The following is a 19,900-nucleotide window of genomic DNA, read 5'->3' as shown; positions in this document are numbered from 1 at the left end:
GCGTTCGTTTTGCTTTGTGGTAGCAAATCTGTATGCACTTTACAATCCACCTAGCTATCCCTGATTTAGAAATAGGGTTGCCTTTGTGTGGTGGGGAGAAGGAAACAAATAGCTGTTTGGTTTTCCTGAAAGGTTGTGTTCTCTGGATGTAGTAAAGTAAAGCCCTTTTAACATCCAGTGTGTGTAAGGCTCTTTCCGCAACTGTTTGGGGTTGCGAGAAAAAGACTGGTAATTCTACCAACTGGTTTAGATGGAATGGAGAAATGACTTTGGGTAGAAACTTGGGATTGGTGCGTAGTACAACCTTGTTGTGATGCATCTGAAGAAAAGGTTCCTGTATCGTGAGTGCTTGTATTTCACTAACTCTTCTGAGGGAAGTGATGGCCACTAGAAAAGCTGTTTTCCATGTGAGGAATTGCAGCTCTCACTTATGTAATGGTTCGAAAGGGGGTCCCATTAACCGTGTAAGGACTATATTCAAGTTCCAAACAGGTGAGGGTGGCACTCTGGGTGGAATTACTCTTTTGAGGCCTTCCATAAAGGCTTTGATGGCAGGCACTTTGAAAAGTGAGAGGTGCTGCCTATTTTGTAAATAAGCAGCAATTGCAGCAAGGTGTAACCGAATGGAGGTATATGCTAGGTTACACCTTTGTAAATGGAGTAAATAACATATAATGTGTTGTATGGATACATTTAAGGGATTTATTGTGTTGTTGTGGCAGTAAACAACACATCTTTTCCACTTTGCTGCATAGCACGCCCTAGTAGTAGGGCGTCTAGCTTCCCTGATAATGTTCATGCAATCAGGGGGAAGGTTAAGGTATCCAAATTCTAGGACCTCAGGAGCCAGATCGCAAGGTTGAGTTGAGCTGGGTCCAGGTGCCTGATCTCTCCATGGTTCTGGGTTAGGAGGCATGTTGAGAGGTGTAGCTTTTGGTGTGGTACTACTGAGAGTTCCAGCAGCGTGGTGTACCACGGTTGTCTGGCCCATGTTGGAGCTACTAGGATCAGAGTTAGGGAATGCTGCTGTAGCTTTCGCACCACTAATGGAATTAGTGGGAGAGGTGGAAAAGCGTATGCAAATTTGTTTGACCAGTTCATCCATATCGCATTGCCTTTGGACTATGGGTGTGGATATCTGGCGGCGAAGCTTGGGCATTTTTTGTTTTCGTGGGTGGCGAAGAGGTCTATGTGTGGATGCCCCCACTTCTGAAAGAACGGGTGAAGAACCTGTGGGTGAAGTTCCCACTCGTGGATCTGCTGTGTCTGTCTGCTCAGCAGATCTGCCACGGTGTTTTGTACCCCTGGGACGTGTTGGGCTAGGAGAAAAATCTTTTGTGGAATTGCCCATCTCCATATGCTCTGTGCTAACTGAGAGAGCTGTGGAGAGTGTGTGCCCCCCTGTTTTTGAATGTAGTACTTGGCAGTCATGTTGTCTGTGCGAATGAGGACTGCCTTGCCTGAAACCTGTGCCTGGAAGGATTTTAGGGCGAGGAAGATCGCCAGTCAGTTCAGTTCAGTTCATACGTCTTTATTTCGATATTATTTCATCATAAAAGACATGCAATAAGACATTCCACTCATGACTAAAAAACTCCAGATGTCAAAATTACACATAATATTAAAAAATCGGGAAAATAGGATAAAATACATACAAGAGTTAATTAGCACAAATCATCACTAATAAGCGGAGTTTAAACATATTATACACAAAAAATAGAATTAAAAAGTAATTAAATTGTCGGTTAAAGACGTGTTAGAAATATGTACTTATTATAAGGGGCTATTTAGCCACTATTACAATGTTGACTGGCTCTAATAATCCATGTCCAACCCAGAAATTTTGCAACGGCTATGGCCACTGGGATCGATGTATTAGTCCTTAAGAGCCATAATGCCTCCTGGCACACCCGAGTTTTCATGTTTTTACAGATGGGTTTGAGCCATTTTCCTCGGGAGGCTGAATAGGATGGGCAAACAAAAAATACATGGCCTATGGACTCTTTTTTGTCCCTACACCAAAGGCAGTACTCATTTGTCTGGCCACGCCATGTAGATGTAAAGGATCTCACTGGAAGTGACCCCACCCTAAACTGATGGTATAGTTTTCTGTCACAGCTCTTTATAATTACATCCCAATACTCCTCTAAAGAGGGAGCGAGCTTGTGTTCCAGGAATCTACCAGAAAGAGAAGTGGGATCTGACTGGACTATATGTTGATAACGCATAGTCGCCCAGTACTGTTCTTTAAAATCCTTTTTTGAAGGGAAAATGCTATTGCCGGGATCCGACCATAACTGATCATGGCCCATGTTTATCAGTATCGATCTCACAATTCTAAACCAAGGGATGTTAGCAGATCCCAATATGGATCTAACATCTAATATCTCCTTTGCAAAAGTAGCAAGTTCAGGTGTTGACCAAATCCTTCTCCACAGAGCAACGGATCTAAATCGTGCCACTTCGTCAATGGGGTAACAACCCAGGTCTAGTAACAGGGGTTTCAAAGGACTAGATTGGGGCAGGCCAATTAAGTTACGTAGAAATTTATTTTGGACTTTAACCAAGGAGGACAAGTCTGAAGAGCCCCATAGATCTGCACCATACAGGATTGCTGAACTTATTTTGGCATTATAAATTCTTAATGCAGGACCAATCCTTTTGGTTGTAGAGGTTCTTTGTTCCTTGATTAAAGAACCAGATAGTTGGGCAAATTTCAGTGACTGGACATCAACCTGTGGTTTCCATCTTAACTTATTTTCAAGTACAATCCCTAAATATGTCATAACTTCCACCTGCTCTAGTTTGACACCGTTCATCCTAACGTGACCCTTCTGTGGCTTATTTCTAGTAAACACCATAAATTTTGTCTTGCTGACATTGACTTGAAGGTCGTTGTCTTTACAAAACTCCTCAAACTTATTTATGGCGAGTTGGAGCCCCTTTAGAGTCTTAGATAGGATGAGGGTATCATCCGCAAAGATGAGAAGTGGGAAATTAGTACCACCTAAAATAGGGGCATCAGTAGGAGTGTCTACGAAATACTGCACGACCCTGTTGAAGAATAACAAAAACAGTGTTGGTGCAAGGACACATCCCTGACGGACGCCACGGGTGACTGGAAACCTCTCTGTTATCTGTCCTTGCCTGCCCCATCTCACCTGGGCAAAGTTAGCCTCGTGAAATCTTATTATTATATCCAGGAGTGCAGGCGGCATTCCCGAGTTTCTTAGGGCAGCCCATAGCTTTTCTCTTGGTACGAGGTCGAATGCAGACTTTAAGTCTGCAAACGCTGCGTAAATAGTTCCACCGCCCAAAGTCACCACCTTCCAATATATAAGAAGGAATCTAAACACCTGATCAATTGTACTGACACTGGGTCTAAATCCTGCCTGCATAGGAGATAATATATTCCCGATCTCCATCCATTCAAGGATTTTAACCAACACCATCCTAGCTACAACTTTCTGAATTGAATCTATTAGACTTATAGGTCGATAATTTTCCGGGGCCGAACGTTCCCCCTTCTTAAATATAGGTAAAATTTCCGCCCCACGCCATGAATCCGGGATTTGGGCACCACTTGCAATGGCATTAGCTATAAAAGTGATATAAGGGACCCAATTCATTAAATCAAATTTGAATAAGTCGGCCGGGATACAATCTATGCCAGGGGCTTTACCTGCTTTAATCAAACCCAGTGCAAACTCTGTATCTGTATTCTCAAAAACTATAGATGGACGGATCAGTGATTCACTTAAAGAAAGAGCAGGTAAGCCACACACAGTTTCTGGTTCACTGCCCCTAAACTGGTGCTCAAAATGTTCTACCCACACTTCTGGCGAGACAAAATTCATCGGGATCTGGCAGTCCTGAACACTACCCCATTTGAGTAACTGCCAAAACTTGGTCTGGTCCTTTGACTTACTGGCTTCGTACAAATCCAGCCAATGCAAATCATCCCATTCTCTCCTTGACTCTCTTTGTACCTTTTTATACGCAAGCCTTGCCATCCTAATTTCTGTTACATCTCTAGATTTTAAGGCTTTAATCAGATGAGTATGTGCCTGTCTACAGGAATCATACCATTTTGTTCCTGTTTTTGGGACCTTTAAGTTCATAGGTTTAAAACTTGAAGAAAAAAGACATTTTAAAACACCAAAGAGCTCGTCATGCTGACCAATTATGTACGATAATTGGTCCAATGGGTCAACCAGAGCTTGCAGAGCAGATAAGGTGCAAGAGACCTCTAATGAAGTTCTATTTAATATTATAGGATCCTCCACTATCCTGCTCCACCTGAGCCTTCTACTGTTGTTTGTTAGAATTGCCTCTGCAGTTGCACACTCAGTCGGACTTAATCTCCTTAGGCAGTCCTTTAGATTTAGACCAAGCACTAACGGGTTATGGTCGCTCTCTGGTCGAGCCATTATTAACATATCCTCCAATAGCACCCAGTACTCGACCCCGATTAAGATATAATCAATTCGACTAGTACTGGTGCCGTTGTCAAATGTGACCCGGCCTTCTTTATCGGAATGTGATCGGCCATTGACCACTCTCAACCCCCACTCAAGACACAAACCCATCCATTGTAGTGCTGCCTCTGTCCCTCGCTTAATCGGTTTTAGTTCGAGGGGAGGGATATTCCATTGCACATCTTCTTCAGCAAATATATCCACTCCCTCACATTGGAGCGGTTCGAAGGTACAATTAAAATCCCCCGCCACTACCACGAACTTATCCCTACCAATATTATTAAGGAGGAGATCTAATTCTCTAATGACCAACGGACTACGTCCCCCAGGGAGTCCGCGAGCATATATGTTAACAATGTAAATCTCCTGGAGGTTGGGACTCGTCAGCATAATCCCAAGAATATCAGGATTATCCACTAGCACTTCATTGGTCCTACAGCTGAGTGACTGCCTCACCCAGATAGTTAAACCCCCAGAAGCTCTGCCCCTTCTACCCCTCTGGGCGGGTTTATAAAAATTAATATACCCACGTCTATAAATAGGATCAAGGGCCCAGGTTTCCTGAAATATTAAAATGTCATGGTTGTCCACAAAGTCAGCCCACTCTCCTAGGCCTACCTTGCTTTTCAACCCCGCAATATTCCAGGAAGCTATTTTAAGCGGGGTATTCATACTAGGGGATTGAGAATGTTCGATAGCCTGGAGTCTATTACTCGATAACCCTCCACTCTCAAACAAGGGATCTCTATCTGTAGTTATCCTGGTTGGAAGTGCGGACTGCCCCTTTCCTTGCACACCCTCCGTTATCGCCGTCACCAACTCCAATGGGCTACCTAAAATTAGTCCATCAGGGACGGCTACTTCCCCCCCAAAGGTACCAATCCCTATGGAGGCCACTTCAGGATTCATCGGCCAACTGTTTTTACCGTGCCTGTATGAAAGTCAATCTACCCCCTCTAGCCCTATAAGGGGCTCGAACCGGTTGGATAAAGGGAGGTGTCGCTCCATCTGGACTGCAGGATTTCCCCCCAGATATCTTCTCCTACATCGATTGAAAGGTAAGCAGGAAGAGCCACTAGTTGAGCGAGGATAGAAATAATCAAGACCTAAGGATTGTATATCTCCCTCCCTCCCAAATCTTGGCTCTCTACGGATAAAATCAACCACCCAAGGGTCCCTAAAATTCACGATGATACAATCACCCTCTAAATCCTTTGGACATTGACCCACCCAATTCACCCTTCTAACACACAGTATCTCAGTATTAGAGAAGGGAGGGAGAGATCTTTTCTTGTTAAGCCAAAATATGACTTTATTTTTTAGCTCTCTATCTGATTCTTGTCTATCCTCCCCCAATGAAGGGACTCCCACCAGAATGATAGTATAAGGTGTGGATTCTGGGGGAAGGTTTACACAAGGCAATCGCTGCTTGTTTTTCTCCTTCTCCAACCGACAATACTCAGATAACCTACTACCTGGAACTGGAACTTGCAGTGCAACCTTTGTTTTGGACACCGCCCCCACCCCAGTATGCAAGCCTGTGTTGTAACTATAGTGGTTTTGCCTACATGGGGAATCTCTGTACTATGTTGTACTTCTTGGGAATTGGGAATGTCATTTACGACTGGTGTTGAAGCACTTATTCCATTATCTATCCCTGATTTTTGGGATTCAATCAGTACATTAGGGTTTTCCATTCCTTTAACTAATTTGTTCAGTACATCTGTATTTGATGAAACAAGGTTCTCCAACTTGTCTAATTTCAAATTAATCAACCTTGTTCTCTCCATTAGGGGTAAGATCAAGGATTTGATTAAGGTTTCCAATTTGCCCAAAAGACCATCACCAGCACCACTCATGGAGGTCTGTTGGGCTGGACCTCTTTTGACCAAAGTTGGGTTTGTTGGCTGGGTAGTATCGGTAGGGATCAATGTTTTCCCAATTTTTATAGGGATTTTGGGCATTTTAGCAGTTCCACCCTTCTGCGGACCACCCCCTCTTTTCCTTTTACTGGATTTGGTATTTACCAGTGAGCCTATTTTTTGGGTTTCTATAGTGGGTCTATGTGACGGAGAAGGGCTAGAAACTCTACTGATTGGACTGCTAGAAATCATACTAAGTGGAGTAGGATTGGGGGTAGAACAATCCGCTGAATTGTCCGCAACCAAAGTCACTGGGCTCGGGCAGGAACGAGATTCCTGAGTGATAATAGGTTTAGGTAATCTTAAAGGATCATGGGGAAATCACAGTCCCAATAGGGCCTAAAGATGAGCGTTTCCCTGTATTGAGATCTAGGGACAGACGTTTCTCAGTAAGAGCTATCTCTTTCTCTAAAATCACTGTTGCTCGTTTTATAAATTGGTCCATTGTTCCACTGACCACCCCACCCGTGGTTGACAATTGAACAATTCTTCCCTTCCCAGAGCATAATGCCATAACTGGTTAGTGGCAGTACTAAAATACAATAAATAAATAGCAACAAGTAAACAACTTAAAAATCAGATTTAAGGGGAATAGCCCGGCCCGGCCTCAAACGACCTCGGACGGCCTCAGACGGTCCCGCCCTTCTCCCAGGATGCTCCCGCGGCGCTCCCGCGCAGCGGTAAGATCAGCTTGCTTTGAAGGGAGAGAGAGTGGTTAGGGGGCGGGGCAGGCATGCAGGGAGAGCGGACCAGGTGATGTTAATTGTCATGCAGGGACTCCTGGGAAATGAAGTCCCTGTATGTACACTCGCAGCCCTGTAGCCAGTTGAACCCTCACCTTTCCTAAACACAGCGTTTCAGCGCTAGTCCTGGTGCGAACAAAGTCGGTAGCCTCAAACAACGAAGCAGGACCCGCGGAGCGGGTCCGGCGAGCAGTGGGCAAATTCACGGGCAGAAGCACAATCAAATCTCCAGTACTGCTACACCTCCTCACGATCATCAGCAACTTAAATGAATGTCCCTCGGTCTCACAGGAAGCGGCAGGTTTTACTCCTTCGTGGTCAGGGGGCGGGGCAGGCATGCAGGGAGAGCGGACCAGGTGATGTTAATTGGTCATGCAGGGACTCCTGGGAAATGAAGTCCCTGTATGTACGCTCGCAGCCCTGTAGCCAGTTGAACCCTCACCTTTCCTAAACACAGCGTTTCAGCGCTAGTCCTGGTGCAAACAAAGTCGGTAGCCTCAAACAACGAAGCGGGACCCGCGGAGCGGGTCCGGCGAGCAGTGGGCAAATTCACGGGCAGAAGCACAATCAAATCTCTAGTACTGCTACACCTCCTCACGATCACCAGCAACTTAAATGAATGTCCCTCGGTCTCACAGGAAGCGGCAGGTTTTACTCCTTCGTGGTCAGGGGGCGGGGCAGGCATGCAGGGAGAGCGGACCAGGTGATGTTAATTGGTCATGCAGGGACTCCTGGGAAATGAAGTCCCTGTATGTACGCTCGTAGCCCTGTAGCCAGTTGAACCATCACCTTTCCTAAACACAGCGTTTCAGCGCTAGTCCTGGTGCAAACAAAGTCTGTAGCCTCAAACAACGAAGCGGGACTCGCGGAGCGGGTCCGGCGAGCAGTGGTCAAATTCACGGGCAGAAGCACAATCAAATCTCCAGTACTGCTACACCTCCTCATGATCACCAGCAACTTAAATGAATGTCCCTCGGTCTCACAGGAAGCGGCAGGTTTTACTCCTTCGTGGTCAGGGGGCGGGGCAGGCATGCAGGGAGAGCGGACCAGGTGATGTTAATTGGTCATGCAGGGACTCCTGGGAAATTAAGTCCCTGTATGTACGCTCGCAGCCCTGTAGCCAGTTGAACCTTCACCTTTCCTAAACACAGCGTTTCAGCGCTAGTCCTGGTGCAAACAAAGTCGGTAGCCTCAAACAACGAAGCGGGACCCGCGGAGCGGGTCCGGCGAGCAGTGGGCAAATTCACGGGCAGAAGCACAATCAAATCTCCAGTACTGCTACACCTCCTCACGATCACCAGCAACTTAAATGAATGTCGCCAGTCACTCCAGATGGTTTATGTGGAGTAACATCTGTTGCGGCGTCCATGTGCCCTGTGCTGTGAGATGTAACAGATGAGCTCCCCAACCGGAGAGCGATGCATCTGCCGTTAGGATTATTTGTGGGACCGGGTCCAGGAACGGTCGACCTCTGGAAAGGTTTGTGGTGTTCCACCACTGCAGAGAGTGATGGGTGCGACCGTCTACCAACACCAGATCTGTCAGTTGCCCCTGGGTCTGGTTCCACTGGCGCGCCAAACACTCTTGGAGTGGGCGCATTTGGAGTCTTGCATGTGGCATTATAAAGATGGAAGAGGCCATCATCCGTATGAGCTGCATAAACACTCTTGCTGGGAGAGAGTGTTGGGATAGGAATTTTTGACGCAGCGCCTGTATTTTTGCAATCCTGGCACGGTTGGGATAGGCTATGACCTTTGAGGTGTCTATGGTGGCACCGAGATATTGTTTTGTGTGTGATGGTAATGTGGGCAAATTCACGGGCAGAAGCACAATCAAATCTCCAGTACTGCTACACCTCCTCACGATCACCAGCAACTTAAATGAATGTCGCCAGTCACTCCAGATGGTTTATGTGGAGTAACATCTGTTGCGGCGTCCATGTGCCCTGTGCTGTGAGATGTAACAGATGAGCTCCCCAACCGGAGAGCGATGCATCTGCCGTTAGGATTATTTGTGGGACCGGGTCCAGGAACGGTCGACCTCTGGAAAGGTTTGTGGTGTTCCACCACTGCAGAGAGTGATGGGTGCGACCGTCTACCAACACCAGATCTGTCAGTTGCCCCTGGGCCTGGTTCCACTGGCGTGCCAAACACTCTTGGAGTGGGCGCATTTGGAGTCTTGCATGTGGCACTATAAAGATGGAAGAGGCCATCATCCGTATGAGCTGCATAAACACTCTTGCTGGGAGAGAGTGTTGGGATAGGAATTTTTGACGCAGCGCCTGTATTTTTGCAATCCTGGCACGGTTGGGATAGGCTATGACCTTTGAGGTGTCTATGGTGGCACCGAGATATTGTTTGGTGTGTGATGGTACCAGGTGGGATTTTTGATGGTTCACAGTGAAGCCTAGCTGGTGAAGTAGTTGGACTGTAGCGGCGGTATGGTGCACACACTGTTGGTAGGACGTGGCTTTTATGAGCCAATCGTCCAGAGAGGGGAAGACGTGAATGTGCTGTCTTCTGAGGTGTGCAGCCACTACTGCCAGGCACTTGGTGAACACCCTTGGTGCTGTTGTTACCCCGAACGGGAGCACCTTAAACTGGTAGTGTTGTCCGTCTACCACAAACCAGAAGTACTTTCTGTGAGATTGGTGTACTGGGATGTGAAAGTACGCATCTTTCAAGTCCAGAGTGGTGAGAAAGTCGTTCTGGGAGAGAAGTGGAAGAACCTGTTGGAGGGTTACCATGTGAAAATGGTCCGAATGAATGTAAGTGTTTAGAGGTCTGAGATCTAAGATAGGTCGTAGGGTCTCGTCTGTCTTTGGAATTAGAAAGTACAGGGAGTAGACCCCTAAATTTCGTTGATTTATGGGGACCTGCTCTATTGCTCCTTTTTGCAGGAGGGAGATCACCTCTTGTGTCAGTAGCGTAGTATGTTCTTGCGACATAGGGCGGTGCCTGGGTGGAATGTTGGGGGGGTGTAGATGTTAGTTCTAGGCAATACCCTGACTGAATAATTTGTGTCACCCATTTGTCTGAGGTGATTGTCTCCCAGACGTGAAGGAAATGTTGTAGTCTGCCTCCGACCGGAGTGGAATGGTCTGGAGGGAGCAGGGGAAAGTCATTGGGCAGGAGGTGTGGCAGAGCGGGCGGTATTTGTTTTGCCTCTGCCCTTATTATTATTACCTCTGTATCCGCCTCTTTGATAACCTTTTGTGAAGGTAGACTGAGGGGGGGATTTATAGGACGTGGATGCACTGTCCGATGAGTAACCTCTGCCCGTGCGCCGAAAGGAAGAACGGCAAAAGGAGCGCCTGGGAGTCTGTGTTTGTAGGGCTCCCATAGATTTCGCAGTGTCTGTATCTTTTTTCATTTTTTCCAGGGCTTCATCTACTTTAGGGCCAAATAGATGATCTTGGTCGAATGGGTGATTTAGTATAGAGGCTTGAACCTCTGGTTTAAACCCTGAAACCCTGAGCCAGGCATGGCGACGGAGAAGGACACTGGTGTTTATGGCCCTGGAGGCTGTATCTGCCGCATCTAGGGCACATCGTATCGAGGTATTGGTTATTGTTTTTCCCTCTGGAATAAGTTCATTAGCCCTAGTCTTGTACTTTTCAGGGAGATGGTGCATGATGGTCTCTAGCTCATCATAGTGCGCCCTGTCGTATCGGGCCAACAGTGCTTGCGTATTGGCAATACGCCATATATTGGCCGCTTGTGACGCAGTGCGCTTCCCTGACGCATCTAGGAGCTTGGACTCTTTGTCAGGTGGGGGCGCTTCGCCTGATGCCTGAGAAATTGAGCGCTTCCTGGCTGTAGATACCACTAGGGAATCTAATGGCGCAGGGCCCTTAATGTAAGAAGGGTCTGTAGGGGCGGCTTTGTACTTTTTTTCGATCCGAGGGTTTAGGACCCTGGCCCTGACTGGGTCTTTAAAAACCTCAGGGGCATGTTTAATTATGCCCTTTAACATAGGTAGAATGGCAGTGGACCTATGTGTATCATCAAAGGTGTCTAGGAGGAAGTCCTCCTCCACTGGGTCGGTATGTAACTCCACCCTGTGGTAGTGTGCCGCCCGTTGTAACAAGTGATGAGAACCCAAGGAATCTTCAGGAGGGGATGGCCTAGATGGATAAAGGTCATCCTGTGGGACATCTGGGATGTCCGGATTGTTATAATCATCCCATGGGCCTGGGGATCCAGTAGGAGTGGGATCTTGTGGCACATCTGCTGGATCATAGTAAGGGTCCCCCAAATCGTCTGGGACAGGGGACAAGGTGGGGGAACGATGAGGTAGAGGGGGTGGAGGTAGAGAGGGTGGAGGAGGTAAAGGAGGTGGGGAAGGCACCCTGAAAGGAGAGGTAGCAATGTCCTTTCTCTTTGGAGGTGGAGCCGGCTTGTCCAAGTGTCTCTTTTTTGAAGACAATGTCAAGTGTCCGGTCTTTGGATCCTTGGTGAGGGTTTTCTGCAAAGGATCCGGTGTGAAGAGCTCCTGTGACACTGGTTGATCGATCGGCGCCGACTGTTTCGGGGCCGACGGCTTCCTAGGTTTGTCGAAGCCGTGCTTCCTGGGAACCTCCGGTTTTTTGGTCGGTGCCGAAGGGGGTCTCGGCACGGGAGTGTCGGTGCCGAGGGTCTTGTGATGTTTGGTCGGCACCGGAGCAGGTTTCGGCACCGAAGACTTCGGTGCCGGGTTCGGTGTGGAGGTGGAGGCCGATTTTTTCTTCGGTGCCGAAGGGTGTTTGTCAGCACCGGTGGCCGGCTGGCTCGAGCCCGAGCTGCCGGAAGGCTTAGAAGGCTTATTTACCGGGCCCGAAGGTGGGGTGTGAGAAGCAGTGTCCTTGGTCTTGCCTAGGCCCGGAGGCGAAGGTGTGACCAAAGCCTTTTTCGGGATCGGCGGGGGAGGGGGAATTGTACTCACGACCCGCTGCGCCGGGGTGATGTCTTCCACATCTGAGTCGTCGGCCTCGGAAGCGCTGACGAGGTCGTCGTCCTCCTGTTCGATGTCCTGCTGTCCCGGAGCTTCGACGTCGTCCCCGAAGATGTCGACTGGAGCGGAGGTCGAGGAGTGCGCCATGTTGCGTCTAGCCCGTCGATCTCGAATGGTCTTTTTTGAGCGAAAAGACTTGCAGGCGGGACAGTCTCGGGCCTCGTGTTCTGGGGAGAGGCAGAGGTTGCACACCTCATGGAGATCGGTGTGGGGAAACTTGGACCCACATCGAGGGCACTTCTTGAAGGGAGTTCTTTCCATCAGCCGAGACCGGAGCCGGAATAGGCCCGAAGGCCGCCGTCGACCACCGGAATCGAAGAAGTGCCGAAGAGAAGATGAATAAGATGATTTATGTCTTTGAAGAAGCTCGATGAGTGAGGATTTGTGTGTCGATCGGTGAACTGGGAAGATCGGAACCGGAGCGCGAAGTTTTACATCCAAGCCCGATGGCGGAAAAAAACAATCTCAGGATGGAGCCGAAGCCCATGCGCAATACTAACCAGAGGAGGAGTCACCGACCTCGTGACACCCAAAGACTTTCCAAGAGGAAAAACAAACTGCAAACATCCGGGCCCAACACCAGATGGCGATCTATGCACAGTGTATAATCTGCAGCTCATATGCCTCGAACATTGCGTTATAAAATGATGCGTTAGTCCCAATTTGTAATCAAATATATACGGGTCAACAATTACCAGGGCTGCTTTTATCTCATGGTCTACTTCTGCATGCCTTAAGAGCTGAGCCTTAGCTATCTACTCTGGCGCTGATGCCTGCAAGAACCCATTCAGAACCCCAAATGTCAAATGTATGCATCTTATGCCTATGCGTTGTAGAAGGAGAAAAATAAACCGATTAAGGTTTTACTGAAGGGCCCTGTAAACTCTTTAGCTAAAATTTACAATACATGTATGTATTATGTAATAAGGCTATGCAAAAAAAAAAAAAGTAAAAACACTGAGAGTGAAAGCGGTTTAAAAAATCAGTAACAAGAATTTGAGACCCTATCTGTAAATAGAGTTCAGCTCAAATGCTTATGGCATCTTGTGAATAGTAGGTGACTTGGTATAAATTAGTGGGAGTACAGATCCTAGCTAAGGTTAACTGGCAGCTTCTAAACCTCTGCTAAACCAATTCCAAAGTGATGCCTCATTCTTGGTAATTGAAGTCAGCTAAAGTGAGACCATCTCTTAGGAAAAGACTAAACCACCATACCTTGTAATAACCCCGTACGACTATTTAGAAGAAGCAACGGAAATGCAAGGCATGCTTTTCTTTCTATCAGTGGCTTTGTACAGTATACACAGGGTTGGAATAAGACACATTGAATGACAGCCGATGGGGGTAAATCGATTCAGATCCAAATATCACTCGGCTAGAGAAAGCAAATGCCTGGAGACAATCATCCAAAAAGAGAAACATTACAGAATAGGTACAAAGAGTCTAACAGGGTTAAAGAATGCTTGGGACAGGACGAACCTAATAGTCTAGGCGGCTTCTCGTGGCAGCGGACCCATGCCCAAAAGAACGCTCATCATTCGATTTGGAGTTGAACCTGTGCATGCTCTTTTGGAGCGACAAAAACTCCATTATTTAATAAATAGGTGAGTGGTGGCATCCACGATGCAGTACAGATCATCGCCGCGAGGTTGCTTTTACCAAGAATCGTTTGCATTAAAATATGGCAAAGTCCAATCCCTTCGAATTTACTGAGCTCCTCAGAAAAGTAGCTTTCTATAATCTTGCAAGCAACCACTGTCGCTAGGCAGTGCCGTAGTTATCAATAATACGTAGCAGGTGTAGGCGGCTGTAATGTCCAATGTTTTTGCTTCTAAACCAGGGGATGGGGGCTTTTGCTTTTTTGCATTAGGGACCCTCGCGCCCTGCTACACCTCTGGCACTATCTGCAGCAGGAAGAGAAAGTGTGTGGAAGGACAAGGTAAAAGGGGTCAGAGAGGACTCTTCCGGCCACCTTTAGGAGTCAAAACCTGCATATCAGGAAGTTGAAAAATGGGAAAAAGGGACACAGCCAGGCAGAAAGAGGGATTGCTTCAATTAAAATGCTTTTGGCTGACCAGTGGAATCAGATAAGTCCTGCCAAATTAGTTCTGAACAGTCTGTGCGATTTACTGCTGTGGTGACAGCAAGTGTTTGTTGAGCAAAAACCAATTAGGCTCTTCAAAATGGAGGCAGCGCAATCCCGCTCCTATCTGAAGGGTAATCAGTGCTGCGGTCTTTTGGTGAAGTGCCGCGGCCAGGAGGGCCGGCTCAGGCGGGGAGGGCGAGGGCTCCAGCTGGAATGTAGGCGACCTGGCGAATGGCGACATTTTATCATATTTCCAAAGCTCCTAATCCGATAATCATTCTGGTGGAGGCTTGCTAAGAGGAAGTAGCAGTTCTCAATGTAACTTGCAACAGTTTGCTTGTGCGGTGTGTATGCTGCTACCGCCAGTGACATGCATATGTGGCATAAATCACTGGCGGGGCCCTGCACGACAAACACGAGGGGTAGTTTAGAAGTGCTGGGCTTCACAGCTCAAGCACATCTATTGGCTTGCACTAGTCCTCACGCCATTTCAATTTTGCACTGATTGGGCCTGATCTGCAAAACCATTTGCACATTTAAATTCTTCAAACACGCACAGACTTTTCTGCACACATTTGCCGGCGCCGGCAGCAGATTAGCCAGGCACCATGTGACTCTGGGCAATAGCTTGCTTAATCTTCCCGACCCCAGCGCCTAGAGACCCTTACGGGTGTTTGTTCGCGCTTTACAAATGTGGATTATTATTATCAATGTTTGTGATTCACAAAACATGGTGTAACTGATGACGTGTTTTTTAGGGACACCCACTCCCAGGGCAGGGAGTGGGAGTCCTAGGGAAGGAATGCGTTGAAATTATATGATAAATGTGAATTTATAAGGTGCAAACAGCTGCCCAAAAGGGCGTTCTAGAGCTAGGCATAACAGCAAGGAAATGAAAGACCACACTTCTACTGGGAGGAAAACAGCCAGGTTTTAACTGCTCTCCAAAAAGTGTTGGCATCCACTTCTCGAAGATATAAGGGAGGATAGGGAACACTTTCAAAACTGCTTGTTTGTGGGTACTCACAAACTTTTACACGCCATTCCCTACCTGAAACTGGCTGAAATCTTCTCTTGCCAGAGGCAGGAGTAAATATGTTTCCAGAATGGGAAACAATCGCAACCCTAAATGTTGGATGATCTAGGGTAAAGGGATCTCCAATGCGAAAAATAATTTCTTCATGACGAACAAAAACTACAGGATTGAAATGAATGTTCATATGAAAAATTGCACACATTGTTTATTTGTCACATGCAGACATGGCTTTGAGTAATCGTATGCAAGAAATCATATATGTTTTCTAGAGAACCTGCGATGGTTTCAGCTAAGCCACTCTGGGTTAGTGTTTTCAACAAGGGCTTCATTCATATACAACAAGGAAGGACCAAACTTCATGACATCAATGCAGCAAAGAGAGCAAGAAAGAGAATCCGGAAACTCCGTCAGTGGCAAATACAGAACTCATCCACATGCAACAAGCCCATTAATATCACCAAGAGGTTCAAACAACCTGGAGGCATAACAGAAAGACAGGCCTAGATTTTTTTTAAATAATTTAGCTTTACTGCAACAGAAAGATCTAACGAACCTTCCTGGTCAGACACTGAACATCGACCACAAACTATCGAAAGGCTTCGCCTAAAACCAGTGGCCTCAATATTTATGACCATATAAAAGGACCGGGCCCATCAATTCATCCCATTCGCTAGGGTGATGCAACCCACCCGGCTCTTTGTGAAAGATGTCAGCTCATTTCTCAGCCGCAAAGCTGTGTGGACCCACCCTCTGGTGGCACAGTAACAGTGTCAGAATTAGCAACGAGATGTAGGTTATGCTGGCTTAAACAGTGCAAGAGGGATCTTGATAAGTAAAGACCCTAATAGGTATCAACATTTTAGGAGGGATTTCGGCAGAATTTCCCCCGAAGGTCAGAAATGGCTGGAACAGAAATTGAAACGTCTGTCAATGGGAAAACATTTTTCTACTGACTTGCAATAGGTGTCCAGAACCTGTTATATTTAAGAACATTAAACTTCAGCACACCTTCCATAGCATTAATCAGAAACCACCAACACAGACCACCCTCAAGTCAATTAATAAAAATGTCAACACAAGTTGTTAATACTTCTGCACAGTCAGTGGCAAATGTAAGAATAAGCTGCTATTAACACTGTTCAAATATTTATGATTTAATTGGGAACCTAATGCTATCTGCATGTATCTTTAGATGAAACAGATATCAGTGATGGTCATCAAATCTTTGATAGCCCCCTTTTAAAATGTATAGTTCAACAGTCGAATCATAGAAAAAAAATGAATTAATGAGTATTTGGAAAATCACGTCCCTAATATTTAGCAAAAAACAGCACTAAATGTGATGCTATACCACTATAAACACACGTGTCTTTTTGGGATATTTAATAGTTTACACAATCTAAATAAATGAGAACTGGGGCTACATATGCGTTTTCCAAATATTAATTTGATCAAAATGATCATTTCCTACAAAAAAGAAACTGAAAATTGCAATGGCTTCAACATGATCAAAATAATGGTTACCTGTGATACTAGTGGCCTAAATAAAGATGCGTTGATTTCATTTGAGGCCAGGGAAGATGAAATAATGTACATATTCCACGGAAATGAACCAATGTAAAAAATATATATAAAACGTGACAGGCAGGTTTACAATTTGGACAGAAATGAATGCTCTGGTTATAAAATAAAGTGAAGCACACAAATTAAGAGTAGGAGAATAGTCAGTAAAAGGTGTTTCTAAAAGGAATGTCTTATGTGCCGAAATATTGAATCTGAAAGTTTATAGGGTGGTTGCTCAGATCAAAGGATAGTAAATAGACTGATGATATTCTTAGTATAATGGAATAATAGAGAACATTTAGGGCAGAAGAAAACATTTGACCCACCATTCGGTGCCGTGCGATCACATGAGCGTCTTTTGTTGGGTTACATAGATGTGGAAACACCTTTCCGGTTGCACAAGGATTCATGATCATGGCATTGTGGATTGCATCAGGCAGCATAAGCTTTAGAAAAGCAAACCCCCATTTCATACATAGGACTCATAATGTGTCAGTAGAGACGAACAGGAACCAACAGCATGTTATCAGGTCATACCAGAGGAAGATGCACACGCGTCTGTGAAAGGAGATACTTACCCTGTACTCCTGAATCCTGCGCTTTGAATCTTCTAGCTGTTGCTGCAGAGAGCTCACGATCTCCCTGTACTTGGAGTATCTCTCCTCAATGATCTCCCTCTGCTGTTGGGATTCCTGGAAACCAAATAAACGAGATGAGATGATGGGAAGAAACAGCTGGAGGAGGCGAGGCAGAAAAGCAGCACTGCCAGGGTGGGAAGAGTGACCACAGAGGCTACAGGCATTATCGTTTTCTTGCTTTGAACCATAAAAGGCATGGTACCCACACGCCTTGCTCTATGTGCACCCCAAAGACCTGTAGGGTCATTCTTTCCTGTATTTAAAGTGATTTCACCCTTCGTGAGACTAGTGTTGTGAAAGGCCGATAGGCATTGCGTGTATTTTCTCTCTGCACCAGTGAGGCAAATTCATGGTCCAGTCTCCGCCCTCTACACTTCATACCATCATTGGACAGAAAGTAACTGTTCCTCTCAGACACGTCTGTAAACATTAGCACACACACCTGCAGCATCAAGTTCGAAGTGCCATGACCAAACCACAGGTTAAGACCAAACACTACACACCCAAGACATACAACCTCCCCCCTCCACCTTGCCTCCCCCAACCCTAACCCTATAATCCCTCCATACAGTTTAAAGTGCTGGCATACTCGCTGTGGGAAGGCCTAGATCGAATTTATGTACCGGAACAGGTGCACGTGTGGTGATTCCTCTTTATGCGGGCTGCCACATTCAAAGTGGAATAGATTATTGGATTGGATACCTCAAGATCCGAGATATTTATTTTCTGACCTGCACCACCAAATATTGCCACCTTCGGGATTGAATTACAACCGATAGGGAGGTACCGTTTAAAGAGGATTTAGCCCAGGGAAAGTCGCGGGACAATTCTCCCTACAGTGCGACGAAACACATGTTGGCTGTGTCCAGGGCTAAGGCGGCTATGTTTGAGGCTAAGAAGTAATGCAGCCGAACATAAGAACAACGACGAACAAAAGACAAAAAAAAAAATCACTACTTATATCTGTGTATACTTTGTACTGTAATCATCTGCGTGTGCTGGGGGACCATATACAGTTTGAAGAGCAAGGGTACCAAACTAGTGGCAGGTGGGAACTACGTGAATGCCAGATAGCACAGTATCAGTTTGCCAGTCACCTGGCCACCACCTCGCTCTATTAGGAGTAGGGGTGGGCGGAATTTGCGGAATCGCGTTACGCAAATCTCCGCGAAACGGTAAAAAATCTCCGAGAACATGCAGAAATTCCGCGAACACGCGGAATTGCTTGTTCGCGATACTTTTTTCCTGTTCGCGATCGCTGTTTGCGTGCTCGGGGTGAAATATCTCGCGAACACGCATATTGAGAACAAGCAAAAAATTTCGCGAAGTTGCGGAACGCAGATTTTCGGGCAATTTCGCGTTCTCCACGGAACGCGAAATTACCCAAATTCCGCAAATTCCGCGAACGGAACGGAATTTACCGCCCAGGCCTAATTAGGAGCTGCATTTAAAGAGATGCCCACCCTATTATTGGAGAGCGCGTTTATCTTCTAAGGACTAGTGAGCGCCCGTCACTCACCTTCCAGGCCGCAGTGCCACCCTTTTCTCTTTATACAGAAGCGTTGTGAATAGTCCTGATTCATGACTACCAGCCATCTGGACTAGAGATAGCAGGGTGAAGCCACTACACCACTGACAGAGCGCACTCTTAACACACGCCACTAGCACAGTACAATTTAACGTAGCTTGCAATTGCTTGAGGTAGAGGAGTTGAGTCCCACTGTAGTCCTAGGGATGGTGGAATCTCGCGTTTACAGTGTTACCCCGGGATAATTTGTCGTCTTTGGGACGTTCATTACAAGGGACATTTTCAGCTGCTTTGTGTGATGTCATTGTCAAAGTCATCAGCGCAGCACCAACCAAGGTCTCAGAGAGTGTTCCTGGTTTGAACCAGCCTTTTGATTGAGAGAACAGGAGTATACAGGCAACGAGGGGACAGAACACGATACGGGGCATTACTCCCTAAGACAGCAGCAACACCTTACAAGATCTGTGATGCGACTATTGTACGTTTATCGGGGTAGGGCCTGCTGAGGCGACAGCTTACGCCGAGTTCAAGGATTCCGCAAACTCAACAGTCTGAGGGGCCACGTCACGATCAGACATCACCAGAGGGATTAAAGAATGTCTGACAATTCAAACGTACAAAAAGAACCCTATAGCCAGGCCACTGTTTTGTGTGGCAGGGGAGGACACAACTAGGTGGCAACAGAAGGCAAATTATGCCGTGTTGTGCGGCATATCTTGTGTTAGTGTTACCTCATTTTTTGGGCATTTTTACATGTTAAACCTTTCTGGTCAATGGTTTTACCTCATTAGTACAATTACGACACCCAAATACAGAAATAAGCAAAAGAAAGGTGATGCATCAAACTTTGTAAATGGCCTTCCACTAACGGGCAAAATATGTTGCCTCGTTTCTAATAACTTTTGATCCATTTT

At 46.4% G+C, this 19,900-nt stretch overlaps 1 protein-coding gene across 2 annotated transcripts in view; it reads right to left on the bottom strand.

The window, feature by feature from the left end:
• Positions 1 to 19,900, bottom strand: part of CEP128 (centrosomal protein 128) — an 860,263-nt gene that overhangs the window by 63,462 nt on the left and 776,901 nt on the right. For both annotated transcript variants that reach the window (XM_085626613.1, XM_085626612.1), the window contains exon 22: positions 17,399 to 17,512. In XM_085626613.1, coding sequence (XP_085482739.1) covers positions 17,399 to 17,512 — 114 coding nt within the window. The remainder of the gene's footprint in view (positions 1 to 17,398; positions 17,513 to 19,900) is intronic.

Source organism: Triturus cristatus, chromosome 9 (assembly GCF_964204655.1).
Source record: "Triturus cristatus chromosome 9, aTriCri1.1, whole genome shotgun sequence".
Lineage (NCBI taxonomy): Eukaryota > Metazoa > Chordata > Amphibia > Caudata > Salamandridae > Triturus > Triturus cristatus.
This window is presented reverse-complemented; position numbering and strand designations above follow the sequence as displayed.